The sequence below is a fragment of the Rhineura floridana genome, chromosome 15 (genome assembly GCF_030035675.1).
Source record: "Rhineura floridana isolate rRhiFlo1 chromosome 15, rRhiFlo1.hap2, whole genome shotgun sequence".
Lineage (NCBI taxonomy): Eukaryota > Metazoa > Chordata > Lepidosauria > Squamata > Rhineuridae > Rhineura > Rhineura floridana.
The window spans coordinates 35,874,735-35,889,436 of NC_084494.1; the positions used below are offsets into that span (position 1 = coordinate 35,874,735).

General features: G+C 41.0%; 1 protein-coding gene across 2 annotated transcripts in view; it reads left to right on the top strand.

Annotated features, from left to right (window-relative positions):
• ARHGAP35 (Rho GTPase activating protein 35) overlaps positions 1-14,702 on the top strand; it is a 76,310-nt gene that overhangs the window by 15,016 nt on the left and 46,592 nt on the right. The window contains exon 2 of one of the 2 annotated variants that reach the window (XM_061596418.1): positions 9,808-13,687. The exons of the other annotated variant lie outside the window; for it this stretch is intronic. Coding sequence (XP_061452402.1) covers positions 9,998-13,687 — 3,690 coding nt within the window. The 5' untranslated portion in view covers positions 9,808-9,997. The remainder of the gene's footprint in view (positions 1-9,807; positions 13,688-14,702) is intronic. 2 annotated transcript variants of the gene reach the window in all.

A 14,702-nucleotide genomic window follows, 5' to 3' on the forward strand; every position in this document is an offset into this window, starting at 1 on the left:
TTCCTCCTAGAATAGATGTTATCTCAAATGTTTCAATAAAAATACCTCTTTTATTTTTTTGTACATGCTAAATGATGATACAGCATCTTGTATATAGGAAGGATGATATCAGCTCTAATTTTAAAGATACAGAACTGGAATTATTGGGCAAGTTAAAATGAGGGGGCATTTGTATAACAGTCCATACATGATGTATTTTTAATCTGCATGTGCACATTAATCTTTTGCCTAACATAGATTTTGTAATACCTAATAAAAGTTGTGTGAATGCTGAATGTTTTGACTACATTGTGAGTTAGCAAAAATATTTGGGTATGTAAGTATATTTTGAAGTAAATGGGAGTCTGTGAGAGAGAAGCTTTTTCTATCTCACTTGGAAGAAAAAGTAGTTCTTTTCACAATAATAGTAAAACAAAAATTTATTTTGCACAAGTAGAAGACTTCCTAGGTGGGAAGCTATGGAGCTGAGTGATAGGTTTTAGGGCATGCACTGGGATTTCTGAAGGCCATCCCTTTCCTTTTGCAGCGTTGAAAAGCCACTCCCAAAATCCGAGAATCCCTGGAGCAGCATTTGATGCAGCACTAGGATTTCATTACTTATTCTACAACTGTAGAAGTAGTTGGGAACATGCACAGAAATACTTAGTTTTCAGCCTTATTTTACTGAAAGAACTGCGAGGGAATTAATGAACATTCTTTTATTGAACTGGCAGAAGAGTTGCCCATGTTACTCTCCCCTCTTTGGGATGCAGAGAGGGTAGGCTACTAACGTGTCATAGATTTGTTAATTTAAGTTTTACAATATGCTTACTTGCCTAGAGCATCTATTTTGGTTCCAGGGGGTAGTGCTTCAGAAAACCACCTCTCATTGTTGGCCTTTATTCGTGCAACTGCTATGGGTTTTACCCGCTGAGGAGAATATTTGCTCCTATGCAGCTTTCATTTGTTTTAGCAAATTTGTATTCATTGACATCTTTTCAGTGCCAGGTAAAAGCTTACCTTTTTCCCCAGGTATTTGATAGACTGAGATGATACTGTTTTGTTATTAGCATGCTGCCAAAACGTCCTATAGCTGTGTGGGGTTTGGGCTTTTTTATAGTATGATGCATTTATTTTCGTTTTTACCAGTGTTGTAAGATACTTGGAGACCTTCAGGTGACAAGCAACTAACAAATCTAATAAATAATATTTTTCTCAGTCATCCAGGAGCAGTGCCTATGTGATTTGTGCTCATACCTGGTGGTTCTCCTTGTATCAATCAATAAATTTCCAAAGAGACCAGAGATAGGGTGATGCTGGGGTTAGTGTGCATGGCCTGTAAGCTCATGTACACCCTCCCATCTAAGAATAGCCCATCTGTTGCCTGAGGTTAAATGTTTCAGATCCAGATGGTTAAAAGCTTAAATCAGCCTTTCTAAAGATACAAATGACCCATTTGAAAAAATTTCTGCAGTTGCACCACTGTGGTGCAGTGAGAAAATTTACGACTGTGTGAGGAAATCCTTTCCCCATTGTTACATATACAGTATAGTCAGCGGACTGAAACGGCACCCCTTGTGCTGCTGTGCTTCAGGGTTGTTCAGCATTTGCTTAGTGATTTTCAACAGTGTAATTCTGAACACTAAAACCACAGCAAGCTGAAAGTTAGCATGAAATATAAATAGTGTAAATGTTTGCAGCAACAAACACCCCTTAAATTAGGTTAATTTGGGGTCATGTTTTAAAGAGAGTGCTTAGTTGGGTTGGGTTTCATTTTGCAAAAGAAACAGTATCCAGCAAACAGAAGATAATTTAGTTGAGCTGCTTGTGGCGGGGAAGCACTGTACTGTACCAATAAAACATCCTAATATACTGGGGTTGTATTTCTTGTACCTAATACAGGATTAACTAGGGTTGGCCCTAGTCCTGTGCTGCTGCTTCACTAACTAATCTTTTGTGCAGAGGAATCCTGTTTTTTCCTCTTCTCTTGCTTTTTTGTTGTTTAACATTGCACTTGCTACAACTGTGATGGGCAGACAAAATTACTCTCTCATAGTTTGGTAGAATAGGCAATGTTCTGCAAGGACTGTGGGTCATAGGGGTTGCCAGTTTCAGGGCCTGAGACTGATCCTGTATTTTTAGGAGAAGAGAAAGTCAGCCAAGTGCAGGTGTTCTTGCAACATGGTAATGGGAAAAACCACAAGGTGGAATGCTCCCTTCCCCCTGCACAACTTTTAAAGATACAGAAGACCTCTTGGTCGCCAGGCCCAGCCTCTAAGAGGTCTTCTGTATCTTTAAAAGTTGTGCAGGGGGAAGGGAGAATTCCACCTTGTGGTTTTTCTCATTACAGTGTTGCAAGAACACCTGCACTTGGCTGACTTTCTCTTCTCCTAAAGATACAGGTTCAGTCTTGGGCCCTAAACCTGGTAACCCTAGTGGGTCAGCTCTTGGAAGCATAGAAGTTTAAATTGTAGATCTGTAGTCTTTTAGTGATGAAAAAATGTTAGTTTGGCTAAAAGGTGCCCTTATTGATCAGAGAACCAATTTTAAAAGGTTTAACTTTTAAATATAGGTGTTTATAAAAACTGTGAGAGCCAGTGTGGCGTAGTGGTTAAGGTGTTGGACTACGACCTGGGAGACCAGGGTTTGAATCCCCACACAGCCATGAAACTCACTGGGTGACCTTGGGCCAGTCATTGCCTCTCAGCCTCATGAAAACCCTATTAATATGGTCACCATAAGTCGTAATCAACTTGAAGGCAGTACATTTACATAAAAACTGCAGATATTGAGTGCCGTCTTAGTAGAAGCATTTCTCCTTTCTTTTTTCTCGCAGGAGGGAATACGTCTTTTAAGTTGGTGTCTGTTAATACACACAAATCTGAAAACAAAACATTGTATTCAATGCTAGTCCAACTCAGAGCAGACCCATTGAAACGAATGGACATTACTAACTTAGGTCTATTGATTTCATACAATCTGATGATGCAAATAAACTAGGGCAAGCAATATCTAATTTGAAAATCTGCCAGGTAAACAATCCTTATTGAGTACAACATTGAAAACAATAAACCATGTTAGACACTGAACTTCACCACCACTGAAACTTTATTAACAAATGCGCTTGGTGAGCATTTGCTAAGATATCTAAGTGAGTGGTGAAGTTCAGTGTCTAACTTGCCCTGGTTTATTAGTATCATCAAATTGTTGCATGTGTCATTCTGCTGTTTTGTTGAATGAAATATCTTTTCTAGTGCTGCGACAGCCCCCTGCTGCCTTTCTCCTCAAGCACTTGTGCGTGTCACTTTGCTGGTTTGTTTTGCTATCCTCCTGCTTTCTTTTCAATCCCAGCAGCCTCAATCTTTTCCACATAGGTTTTTAATGCTTTCCCTTATGGCTTGCTTGCTTTGGACACTTCCCCCAAAGCTGGAATTTACTGGTATGTGATGCCCAGTATGGAGAAGATTGCTTTTGGTTTATCTTCTGATTCACCTTGAGATATTAGCTGGACTTGCTGCCAAGAGTCTTCTCCAGACTTCGCTTGAACACAGATCAGTCTCTGCTTCTGTGAGCTCTTTGTTCTACCTCTCGTTTGTCGCAGCACATATCATTTCCACCACAGCCCATTACAGATGGATTGGCAATCAGGTCCAGCATCAGTGGTTGGAATGACTGTGCATCTGGGAGGGTCCATATCCCAGCAGGGGCCCCATTGGACTTGCCCTTCAGTTTGTTTATGCACTCTTGCTCAGGCAGCAGCAGTGCTGAGAAGTAGTAAATGCCATTTGCCTGTTTGCTCATTGGCTTTCTGCCTGGCAAGCAAGCAGGTAGTAGTAATCATGAGGAAGAGAAGAAGCAGAAACTATTGGTGATAAAGGGCATTGAGGAAACAGATTCGCTAATGGAAGGGGCAGGGGCCCATGGAAATTAACTTCCCCAAGGGCCCTCCCAAAACCTAGAACTGATGCTGCTAGCTATGTGGTCTTTGAATTGGGACTTGCAGGGCTATACCACAAGCCCTGATTGTGTAGGACCATGTTTTTGAATTTATTATCTGCATAAGCTTCCTCCCTCAGATGTTCATGCTGTATGCATGGCTGTCAGGGAGTAGGGCTCTTTGGTATGTGTGGCACTGGTGGTGAGAATACTTGATGCTGCCCTGGTGCAGTGTTGCTCTAGCCTGTGAATACCTTTACAGCATCAGCATTGGGGAATAAGGACAGAATGCAAGTATGCTAGATCATGGGCCTGGTTAATGTTCATTGAGTCCACCCCACCCCCTGCTCAATGTAGGATCTGCAATGCAGAATGCAACTACAGTATCCCTGAGAAATAGCCTCTGCTTAAATACCTCCGGTGAAGGAAAGCCAACATCTTGTGAAGCAGTATGTTCCGTTATCAAACAGCCCTTACCATTCTTCTTGGTTTTGGCAAGGCCAAGGAAAGACCCTGTTACTATCACTTACTAGCAATAGTATTATCGCATTTCACTCACCACCTTTCATAAAGCCTCATATCTTTCACAAACCATCATAAAATCTCCAGCGTTGAGCCCCAGAGACTCCTGTATGGAGGGCAGCCCCCACAGATGAATGTGTAAGACCTAAATTACTAAACCTACACAAGAGAGGCCCTCTGTCTTCCTTAAACCACTCAACTATTTCTTCCCCCCCAAACGTCACAGCACCCAGAGTCAATCTTCGCAACCCCGCACAAGCCACTCGGAACACCTCAATGCCCTATCAAAACTCTGAACAGACTAATTTGTCTTTGCTTGATTAAGATGTCAACAATGTGCAGTGGCTGTGAAAAAGGCAAATTCCATGCTAGGGATCATTAGGAAAGGAATTGAAGATAAAACTGCTGATGTAATAATGCCATTACACAAATCTATGGTATGGCCACATTTGGAATACTGTATGCAGTTCTGGTCACCTCACCTCAAAAAAGATATTGTAGAGCTGGAAAAGGTTCAGAAAAGGGCAATCAAAATGATCAAGGTGATGGAACGACTCCCATACAAGGAAAGGTTGAAGCATTTGGGGCTTTTCATTTTAGAGGAAAGGTAAGAAGCGACAGAAGTGTATAAAATTATGCATGGCATGGAGTAAGGGGATATAGAAAAGTTTTTTTCTCTCATAACTCTAGAACTTGTGGACATCCAATGAAGTTGAATGTTGGAAGATTCAGGACAGACAAAAAAAAGTTCTTCTTCCCACAGTGCATAGTTAAACTATGGAATTCACTCCCAGAAGAGGCAGTGATGGCCACCAACTTAGGTGGCTTTAAAAAGAGGATTAAACAGGTTCATGGAGGATAAGGTTATCAATAGCTGCTAGCCATGATGCTTTGCTTTGCCTCCATAGTTGGAGGTGATATGCTTCCGAGTACCAGTTGCTGGAAACTGCAGGAGGGGAGAGTGCTCTTGTATTCAGGTCCTGCTTGCGGGCTTCCCATGGGCAACTGGTTAGTCACTGTGAGAGGAGGTTGCTGGCCCAGATGGGGCATTGGCCTGATCCAACAGGGTTTTTTATGTTTTTATGCTGTCCTTTCAATTAAAAATATTGAAAATCCTCCAACAACAAACAAAAGGAGAATATCCTTCTATCTTGGAGCACATCTCCCACTGCCTTTGCCATTCATGTAACACTTTGTTTCAGTGGTAACGAAAGGTCACTGTCCATATACCCCCAAAGCTGTCCTAGCCATCTGATCTGCCATTTCATTCCCAATAATCCCCATGTGAGCCAGAACCCAACAAAACTGAACCAAAAGGCCCATTAACTCCAATTCAGTATTCAAAAGCCATTTTTCATTCACTAGATTATATTTTCATTTTATACCCTGAATAGTCAGTAGCCCTGACAGGGGTTTTGAACACAAGTCCTGTCAGGTCTCATATCCCTAACCTACTCCAAAGCAGACAGGATAGCCATCAAAACCAGACAGACAGTAAGCCTTTTGAATCCTAAACACTGGAATCCAGGTAACTGCACCCAGATGGTCACCCTGTGGTTCTCAAGACCCATCTGTATAAATTGCACACCACTGGTCCCATTTAGAAATAATATATTCCTGTGTTCTTCTAGATATTACCACCAGCTTTGTAGATACTAAAAAATCTAGCAGAATTATGTTCTATCGGGGCTGAGAATCTTATTGCCTATAACTATCTTTTTGATACATGAGAAAAGCCCAACCCTTCAAAACATTCCACCTGCACCAGCTGCACTGAATGGGACTTGGAGTTGGTAGAAGACCTCTGACTTATAACTAAACTACTATTAAAAACCCAGCTGGGTTGGATTCAGAGCAGTCTTCAGTACATGTCAACTTCCTCTATTCCATCTTTTTGTAGTATTCCAAATACTTAATCTGGTGACTCAGCTGATTTTTTTTAAAAAGCTACCTCTTAGAAAAGTTGAATGCACTTAAGATCAAATGTTCCAGGTTTCTTTTTCTAACTCAAGCATACAATAGTATTTTCAAACATACAGAAGCTTTTTGTCTTATGTAATTCATTCCAACTGAAGAACTAGTTATACTGCATTATTCAGCCATCAGAGCAAAGGATAATTTATACTGGTTGCAGATTCAAAGTCCACATTCTGTGATACCAGGCATGTTACAACTATGAAGGCCAGCAATGTCATGTGGATGCCAGTTTTTCTTTTTCCAAATTTTAAATGGTAATGTCAGTTTTAATTTGATTTTTAAAAGCATGTTGCTAAATCATGAGAAAATTTGCTGATTGCTTAATGAGTTAAGATAACCTCTGTTTAATTTATTTATAAAAGTATATTGTCTACCTTTTAGACCTCCCATGGTGGATTGTGTAACAGTTTTTTTAAAAAAAAATTAATCATCAAGCAAATCTTAAAACAGTTCCAAAAAACAGCAGAGTAAAAACATGTGGTTAATCTACCACAATAATATTCCTTAATAATTTACTTGGGTCTTTTCACACATTTATCTGACTGTGATCGTGTTAGACAGCCTATCCATTCAGGGAGACATAATCCTGATGAATGGAATCATCAGCTATTAATCTAGTACCATTCTTTACATTAAAAAAATGCAAAGAGGACTTTGGCTTGGTACATTCTGTGATGACAACAGTGTGAAAATAAAACATTAAATATTTTTGAGTGGAGGGAGAATAAATGCTCGTAGCAGTATTTTTTTTTTAATTTCTGCCTCTCTGGGCTGTGTGTTAAGTGAACTTGCTTTTCTTGCTGTTCTCCATTTTTTCAAAGATGGAAATTTCCCACTCTCATTGTTAATGAAGCAGTATTTTAACTGTTTTGTAGCCAGGTGGCAGAGAATTACAGTTTGCAGACATAAAGTTGACATGTGGCTAATGCCCACAGACCACATAGTGTGGCACTTAATTAGTAGTTGGGAAGATTTCTCATCCATTGTGATTAGCACTTGGTTAGTAAACATTGCCAGATAAACTTCATAAAGTAGAACACATAGTTGTTTGTCCAAAACTTTACTGCATAACCTTTTGCCTGATGAATAAGAATTGCTCTCCTTTTACACTAGGTTATCTGGTCAGCTTTTCTTGCAAATTTGTTTGGGAAATCTGGAAGTAGCTTTGCCTCATGGTCCTATATGCATCCTCTGTCTAGAGCATTTGAAATCACCACAAACAAGATAAGAGATATCTAGATGCACTGATAATGACCAGGCTGAGTCATGCAAGACTTTTCCTCCCACAAGGAAGTATTTGTACCATTTTGTGAATATTGCTAGCTGAACTTTTCAGCACACAGCAGTCACCAAGATCCACGGGCTGCTAATCCCAAATTGTTACAGTAGAAAGTTTTAAACTAAAACTGATCACATTTCTGTTCATGACTGAGGACTTCCAACATTTTCTAAAATAACCAAAACTCAACATTCTAGCAATTGTAATGAGCTACTGTGGTCCAATGCAAAGGGTTTTGGGTTTGTATGTGGGAGCTTTCAGTTCAATTCCTCTTGTATTTTAATGGATGTGCCCAAAATATCTTAGAATTAGTACCTCATCAGTAACACAATGATACAACAACCATCTACCTTACTTATTTTGAAGACAAGCAAGGAAAAAGATTAAGGCAATTTGCCCACTGATAATGCTCTTTTTTAAAAATTCCATGTGATTCAAGGAAGCATACAAACCCTGTATGTGTGTATTTGGCAAGGTGGGGGGACCCATAAAATGTGACAGTGACAGAATATGTTGTTCATTAGAATACTCGCTCACAACTACATTGGTTTCTGTTCTGTCAATTGCCATGGTGCTTTGGAGACTGCCTTAGGGCAAGTGCTGTGACTGTGCAGTCATTAGACAGTGGTGTAGTGGTTAGGGTGCTGGACTACGACCTGGGAGATCAAGGTTCGAATCCCCACACAGCCATGAAGCTCATTGGGTGACCTTGGGCCAGTCACTGCCTCTCAGCCTCAGAGGGAGACAATGGTAACCCCCCTTTGAATACCGTTTACCATGAAAACCCTATTCATAGGGTTGCCATAAGTTGGGATCGACTTGAAGGCAGTCCATTTCCCATATAGTTCATATTTACAAAGAATCTCCAAATAGCATAACCAAATTCAAACAAAGAAGTGATGGTCCTGCAAGAAGTTACTGCCCTATTATTTTCAGTCATGAGCAATATGGGTAGACAGACATTAAGCAAATAGAAATCAAAATACTTCTCTGCCAGGGTTGCTATGCCTCCAACAGCCTCCCAGCAGGTAAATGTTCAACAGGTGCATCTTGATGCCAGAGGAAGCTGTATTTGTCAATTTCTGCCTGTCAAGAAGCCATTTAAAAACACAAGGCTTTTGCCACAAAAAGGTAGCTTTGTAATTTAGCCTCAGAAGCAATGTTTTATGGGATAATTGTTCACGCTGTCCCTCCCTTTTGTGTCTCCTTGCTCCTTCCTTCCATCCCACATTCTGCCTATACCCCTATGAACTGCATTGCCTCCTACCCTTGAACTGGGAGGGAGCAGTGAGGGACAACCCTTAGGGTTCATTTGCACAGTGCAAGGCTAATAGTGCTCTTTATCTTGAATGCAGTCCTCCATGATGCTGTCTCTTTGAAAACAGGGCTGCGTTGTGGAGGTTGTAGGTGGGGCTTTCTTCTTGCTTTGTATTGTGAAGAAAAAGATTGACTTGGAAGTATCAACAAAGAGCAGCTTCCTAAAAGCTGCATGCAAGGCTTTTCCTTTTCCAGCCTTCCTAGTATCAAGAGAACCCCACAAACAGCTTTTGGGATGCTGCTTTGTTGGGTCTTCCAAGTGGAAATGCTTTTTCTTTCTAGTGCGAAGCAAGAAGCAAAGCATCCATGCCTCCAGGGACAATGCCTTGGAAGCTGCTTGCAAGATAAAGAAGAACAGTATTCGCATTACATTGTGTAAAAGAGCACAGCACACTCAAGTTTGTTCCCCATAACAGTGGGCCATTTCCTTTTCAGAAAAGAGGGGGAGGGGGAGAAGCTGCCTGTGGAACTGACCACCCCTCTTCTGTATTGCTTTTAAAATGGGACAGGGTAACCCGGCTGTTAAGAGGGGAGCTGGGTTCTAAAGGCAGAGGATAAGGGGTGTTCCTTGCTTGCTTCCTGGAAGTGACTGAGAGAGAGACAATTCCATGAGCAGTTTCAGAACACAGCCTCCAAGTCAGGTTGAAGGGGTTGTTTCTCCTTTTCTATTTAGCTTAGTAATATATTTATAGCTTTAAATGTGTTTTTATTTTATATTCGTGCTAACGAACTTTCTTATAATTGTATTAGTGCTGTAACTGTGGTTGTCCTTAAACTGTTTATTTTATTTTCTCTAGGGGGAAAAGCTGTCTGCCCACTGGTGAGGATCAGTGAGAACTGAGCTGCTGATGGCACATGCAGCATGGGAATAGCCATCTTCATGTTGCTGGATTGCTAATCATCATCCAATCAGTTTTGAGATTGCATTGGAGTAAGGCAGACACTAATATTCTAGGAAGAAGCCAAGTGTGACAGGATGTTTGGACGATGATGATGGCAAGGAAGCAAGATGTTCGCATTCCCACCTACAACATCAGTGTGGTGGGGTTGTCTGGGACAGAAAAAGAGAAAGGACAGTGTGGCATTGGGAAGTCTTGCCTGTGCAATCGGTTTGTACGACCCAGAGCAGATGATTTCCATTTGGACCACACTTCAGTTCTTAGCACGAGTGACTTTGGAGGAAGGGTTGTTAATAATGACCACTTCTTGTACTGGGGAGAAGTTGTGCGTTCTTTGGAGGACTGTGTGGAATGTAAAATGCATGTTGTGGAACAGACTGAATTTATTGATGACCAGACTTTTCAGCCTCATCGCAGCACAGCCCTGCAGCCCTACATCAAAAGGGCGGCTGCAACAAAACTTGCATCAGCTGAAAAGCTCATGTACTTTTGCACTGATCAGCTTGGGCTGGAGCAGGACTTTGAACAGAAGCAGATGCCGGATGGGAAGCTGCTGGTAGATGGCTTTCTTCTCTGCATCGATGTCAGCAGAGGCATGAACAGGAGCTTTGATGATCAACTCAAGTTTGTTTCGAATTTGTACAATCAACTCACAAAAACGAAAAAGCCCACTGTGGTTGTTTTGACAAAGTGTGATGAAGGAGTAGAGCGGTACATTAGAGATGCACACACTTTTGCCTTAAGCAAAAAGAACCTCCAGGTGGTGGAGACGTCTGCCAGATCCAATGTGAACGTTGACTTGGCTTTCAGCACTTTAGTGCAGCTGATCGACAAAAGCAGGGGCAAAACTAAAATTATCCCTTACTTTGAGGCTTTGAAGCAGCAGAGCCAGCAGATTGCTGCTGCAAAAGATAAGTACGAGTGGCTGGTGAGCCGAATTGTCAAAAACCACAATGAGACTTGGTTGAACGTCTCACGAAGAATGCAGTCTTCTTCCGAGTATCAGGATTATGTGTATCTGGAAGGGACACAAAAAGCCAAGAAGCTCTTCCTGCAGCACATTCATCGCCTCAAACAAGAACATATAGAGCGCAGGAGGAAGCTGTATCTTGCTGCTTTGCCCCTTGCTTTTGATGCTCTTGTTCCAGACCTGGATGAAATCAACCACTTGAGCTGCATAAAAATGGAGAAGCTGTTGGAGACTAAACCGGACTTCTTAAAGTGGTTTGTTGTTCTTGAGGAGACTCCTTGGGATGCCACTAGCCATATAGACAACATGGAGAATGAACGGATTCCATTTGATCTGATGGAGACCATGCCTGCTCAGCAGCTCTACGAGGCCCATCTAGAGAAGCTGAGGAATGAACGAAAAAGGGCAGAAATGAGAAGATCCTTCAAAGAGAATTTGGAAACTTCCCCTTTCATAACACCAGGAAAACCTTGGGAGGAAGCTCGCAGTTTCATCATGAATGAGGATTTCTATATGTGGCTTGAGGAGTCTGTCTACATGGATATTTACAGTAGACATCAAAAGCAAATTATAGAGAAGGCCAAGGAGGAATTTCAGGAGCTGCTTTTAGAATACTCAGAACTGTTCTATGAGCTGGAGCTTGATGCCAAACCAAGCAAGGAGAAAATGGGTGTCATTCAGGATGTGCTGGGCGAAGAACAAAGATTTAAAGCACTACAAAAGCTACAAGCTGAGCGAGATGCCCTGATCTTGAAGCACATTCATTTTGTGTATCACCCAACAAAGGAAACTTGTCCCAGCTGTCCAGCTTGCATAGATGCTAAAATCGAGCACTTGATAAGTTCCAGGTTTATAAAGCCATCTGATCGCAATCAGAAAAACTTGCTGTCAGATTCCAATATAGACAGAATCAATCTAGTCATTCTTGGTAAAGATGGACTTGCACGTGAGCTAGCAAATGAGATTCGAGCTCTTTGCACAAATGATGACAAGTATGTGATAGATGGGAAAATGTATGAGCTCTCCTTGAGACCGATAGAGGGTAATGTCAGACTTCCTGTTAATTCTTTCCAGACACCAACATTTCAGCCACATGGTTGCCTCTGCCTTTATAACTCTAAGGAATCTCTGTCTTATGTTGTTGAAAGTATTGAAAAGAGTAGAGAGTCAACCCTTGGCCGAAGGGACAACCACTTAGTTCATCTTCCCCTGACTCTGATTTTGGTGAATAAAAGAGGAGATACCAGTGGAGAAACACTACACAGTTTAATACAGCACGGACAGCAGATTGCCAGTAAGTTACAGTGTGTCTTCCTTGACCCTGCTTCTACTGGCATTGGATATGGGCGTAATATTAATGAAAAGCAAATCAGTCAAGTTCTCAAAGGCTTGCTCGACTCAAAGCGAAACTTAAATCTGATGAGCTCAACAGCAAGCATTAAAGATCTGGCTGATATCGACCTTCGGATTGTCATGTGCTTGTTGTGTGGAGATCCTTTTAATGCAGATGATATCCTTCTACCTGTTCTTCAGTCCCAAACCTGTAGGCCTTCCCAGTGTGGAAGTAGCAATTCTGTGTTACTTGAGTATCCCATAGGACCACACAAGAGGCGTATAGAACTCTCCTTGCTTTCATACCATTCCTCTTTTAGCATTAGGAAAAGCTGGTTGGTCCATGGCTATATTTTATTTTATTCAGCTAAACGTAAAGCATCTTTGGCAATGTTACGTGCCTTTCTTTGTGAAGTGCAGGACATTATCCCTGTTCAGATAGTGGCACTCACTGATGGCTCAATAGATGTTTTAGACAATGATTTAAGCAGAGAACAGTTAACTGAGGGAGAAGAAATTGCCCAGGATATAGATGGAAAGTTTACGACAATACCTTGTAGTCAACCTCAGCATAAACTAGAGATTTTTCACCTGTTTTTTAAGGATGTTGTGGAGAGAAAAAACATAATTGAAGCCACCCACATGTACGATAATGCTGCTGAAGCCTGCAGTACAACAGAAGAAGTGTTCAATTCCCCCCGAGCTGGTTCACCTCTTTGTAATTCAAACCTTCAAGATTCAGAAGAAGATATTGAACCTCCAACCTACAGCCCTTTCAGAGATGACACGTCCATGCCCACTTTGTCCAAAGATCTTTCTAAACTTTCCATGGAACTGGAGGGGAATGATGGTCTTTCTGTCTTTTCTGTTATGAACACTTTTGAAAGCAAATTGAACAACAAAATACCTCCGCCAGTGAAACCAAAGCCCCCTCACTTTGATATTACAAAGGGGGATCTTTCCTATTTGGATCAAGGGCATAGGGATGCACAGAGGAGGTCTGTGTCTTCTACTAGCTGGCCACCTACAGATGGCTTTGACCCTTCTGATTATGCAGAACCCATGGATGCAGTCGTGAAACCAAGGAATGAGGAGGAAAATATCTACTCTGTGCCTCATGACAGCACCCAAGGCAAAATTATCACCATTCGTAACATTAATAAAACCCAGTCAAATGGTAGCGGCAACGGGTCAGACAGTGAAATGGACACAAGCTCCCTGGAACGTGGCCGAAAGGTGTCCATCATTAGTAAACCAGTGTTGTATCGGACAAGATGCACAAGGCTTGGGAGATTTGCCAGTTACAGGACCAGTTTCAGTGTAGGGAGTGATGATGAATTGGGGCCAATTAGGAAGAAAGAGGAAGACCACACTTCCCATGGATATAAGGGAGATAATGCTGTCATTCCATATGAGACTACTGATGAAGATCCAAGGAAAAGAAACATCTTACGTAGCTTGAGGAGGACAACAAAGGTAACTTACTTAATACTTTTGTTATATTTTAATTTTTAATTTTCAAGGTCTTTTACCTCCAGTTCAGATTAATACTGCTTTGGAAACATGGATATCTATACAAGGGGCTGGGGGAAGGGTACAGAGAGAGTGGATTTAAAAATAAGAAGCTCAGCTTATCCCAAGAAAGTACATTATGCACAAATGCAGTTTTTGAGTCCCTGATCCAGTTGCTTACTGCACATCTTCCATGAAAAAGTACAAAAAATAATTGGAGTTAATTTTAATACAGTAGAGTGCATATATTACAGAAAGGTTTTGGATACAGTGCTTCATATTTTTATAGATACAAACAGCTCTCTTCCCTTACCTATTCAGCAGTCTGTGTATGAGATCTCAGCAGAAACAAAATGGTAAAGGATGCCAACAAATTCTGTCTAGGGTTTGTCTGGAAACTTAAAAGTAAATGCACATTTTCATCCTACTTTTGCTTTATTTTGAAATATCTGGTGATGACCTTCTCTGATCAAGATGATAGATTTCATGGGTCTGCTTAATAAGTTGGAAAATGTGCTGTAATGAAAGATTATAAATTGTTTCCCTTTAACATTCCATTTTTCTTTTTCAAGTCCAGCTTCTAAAAGCAAATTAGGAGCATGAAGCAGCTGGTCCCTTCTTATGGAGTAGTAAATTTTAAAAGGCAGTTGTCTGGTATGCAATGTGAAGCTTGTGTTTAAACTTACTATTTGGGAACTCCATTATTCTAAAATGGAATGACTTGCAATATCCCCTGTGCAGAGAAGCCAATCAAACAACAGCTTTTAATCTTCTAAATAGGATATATGGAAAGAGCTATTTTTCACACAAGAGTTATCTTTTCATTTCACACTTTGTTTTCAGTGAGATATTTTATTAACCTGGGCCTTTTCCCATTACAACACAAAAAGCAACTGAACAGAAGTAGGTTCATTTCTTTTATGCAAAGATTTTTGTCTCTTTAAACAATGTCGTGACTGCTTTGCAAAACAGTGGTGAT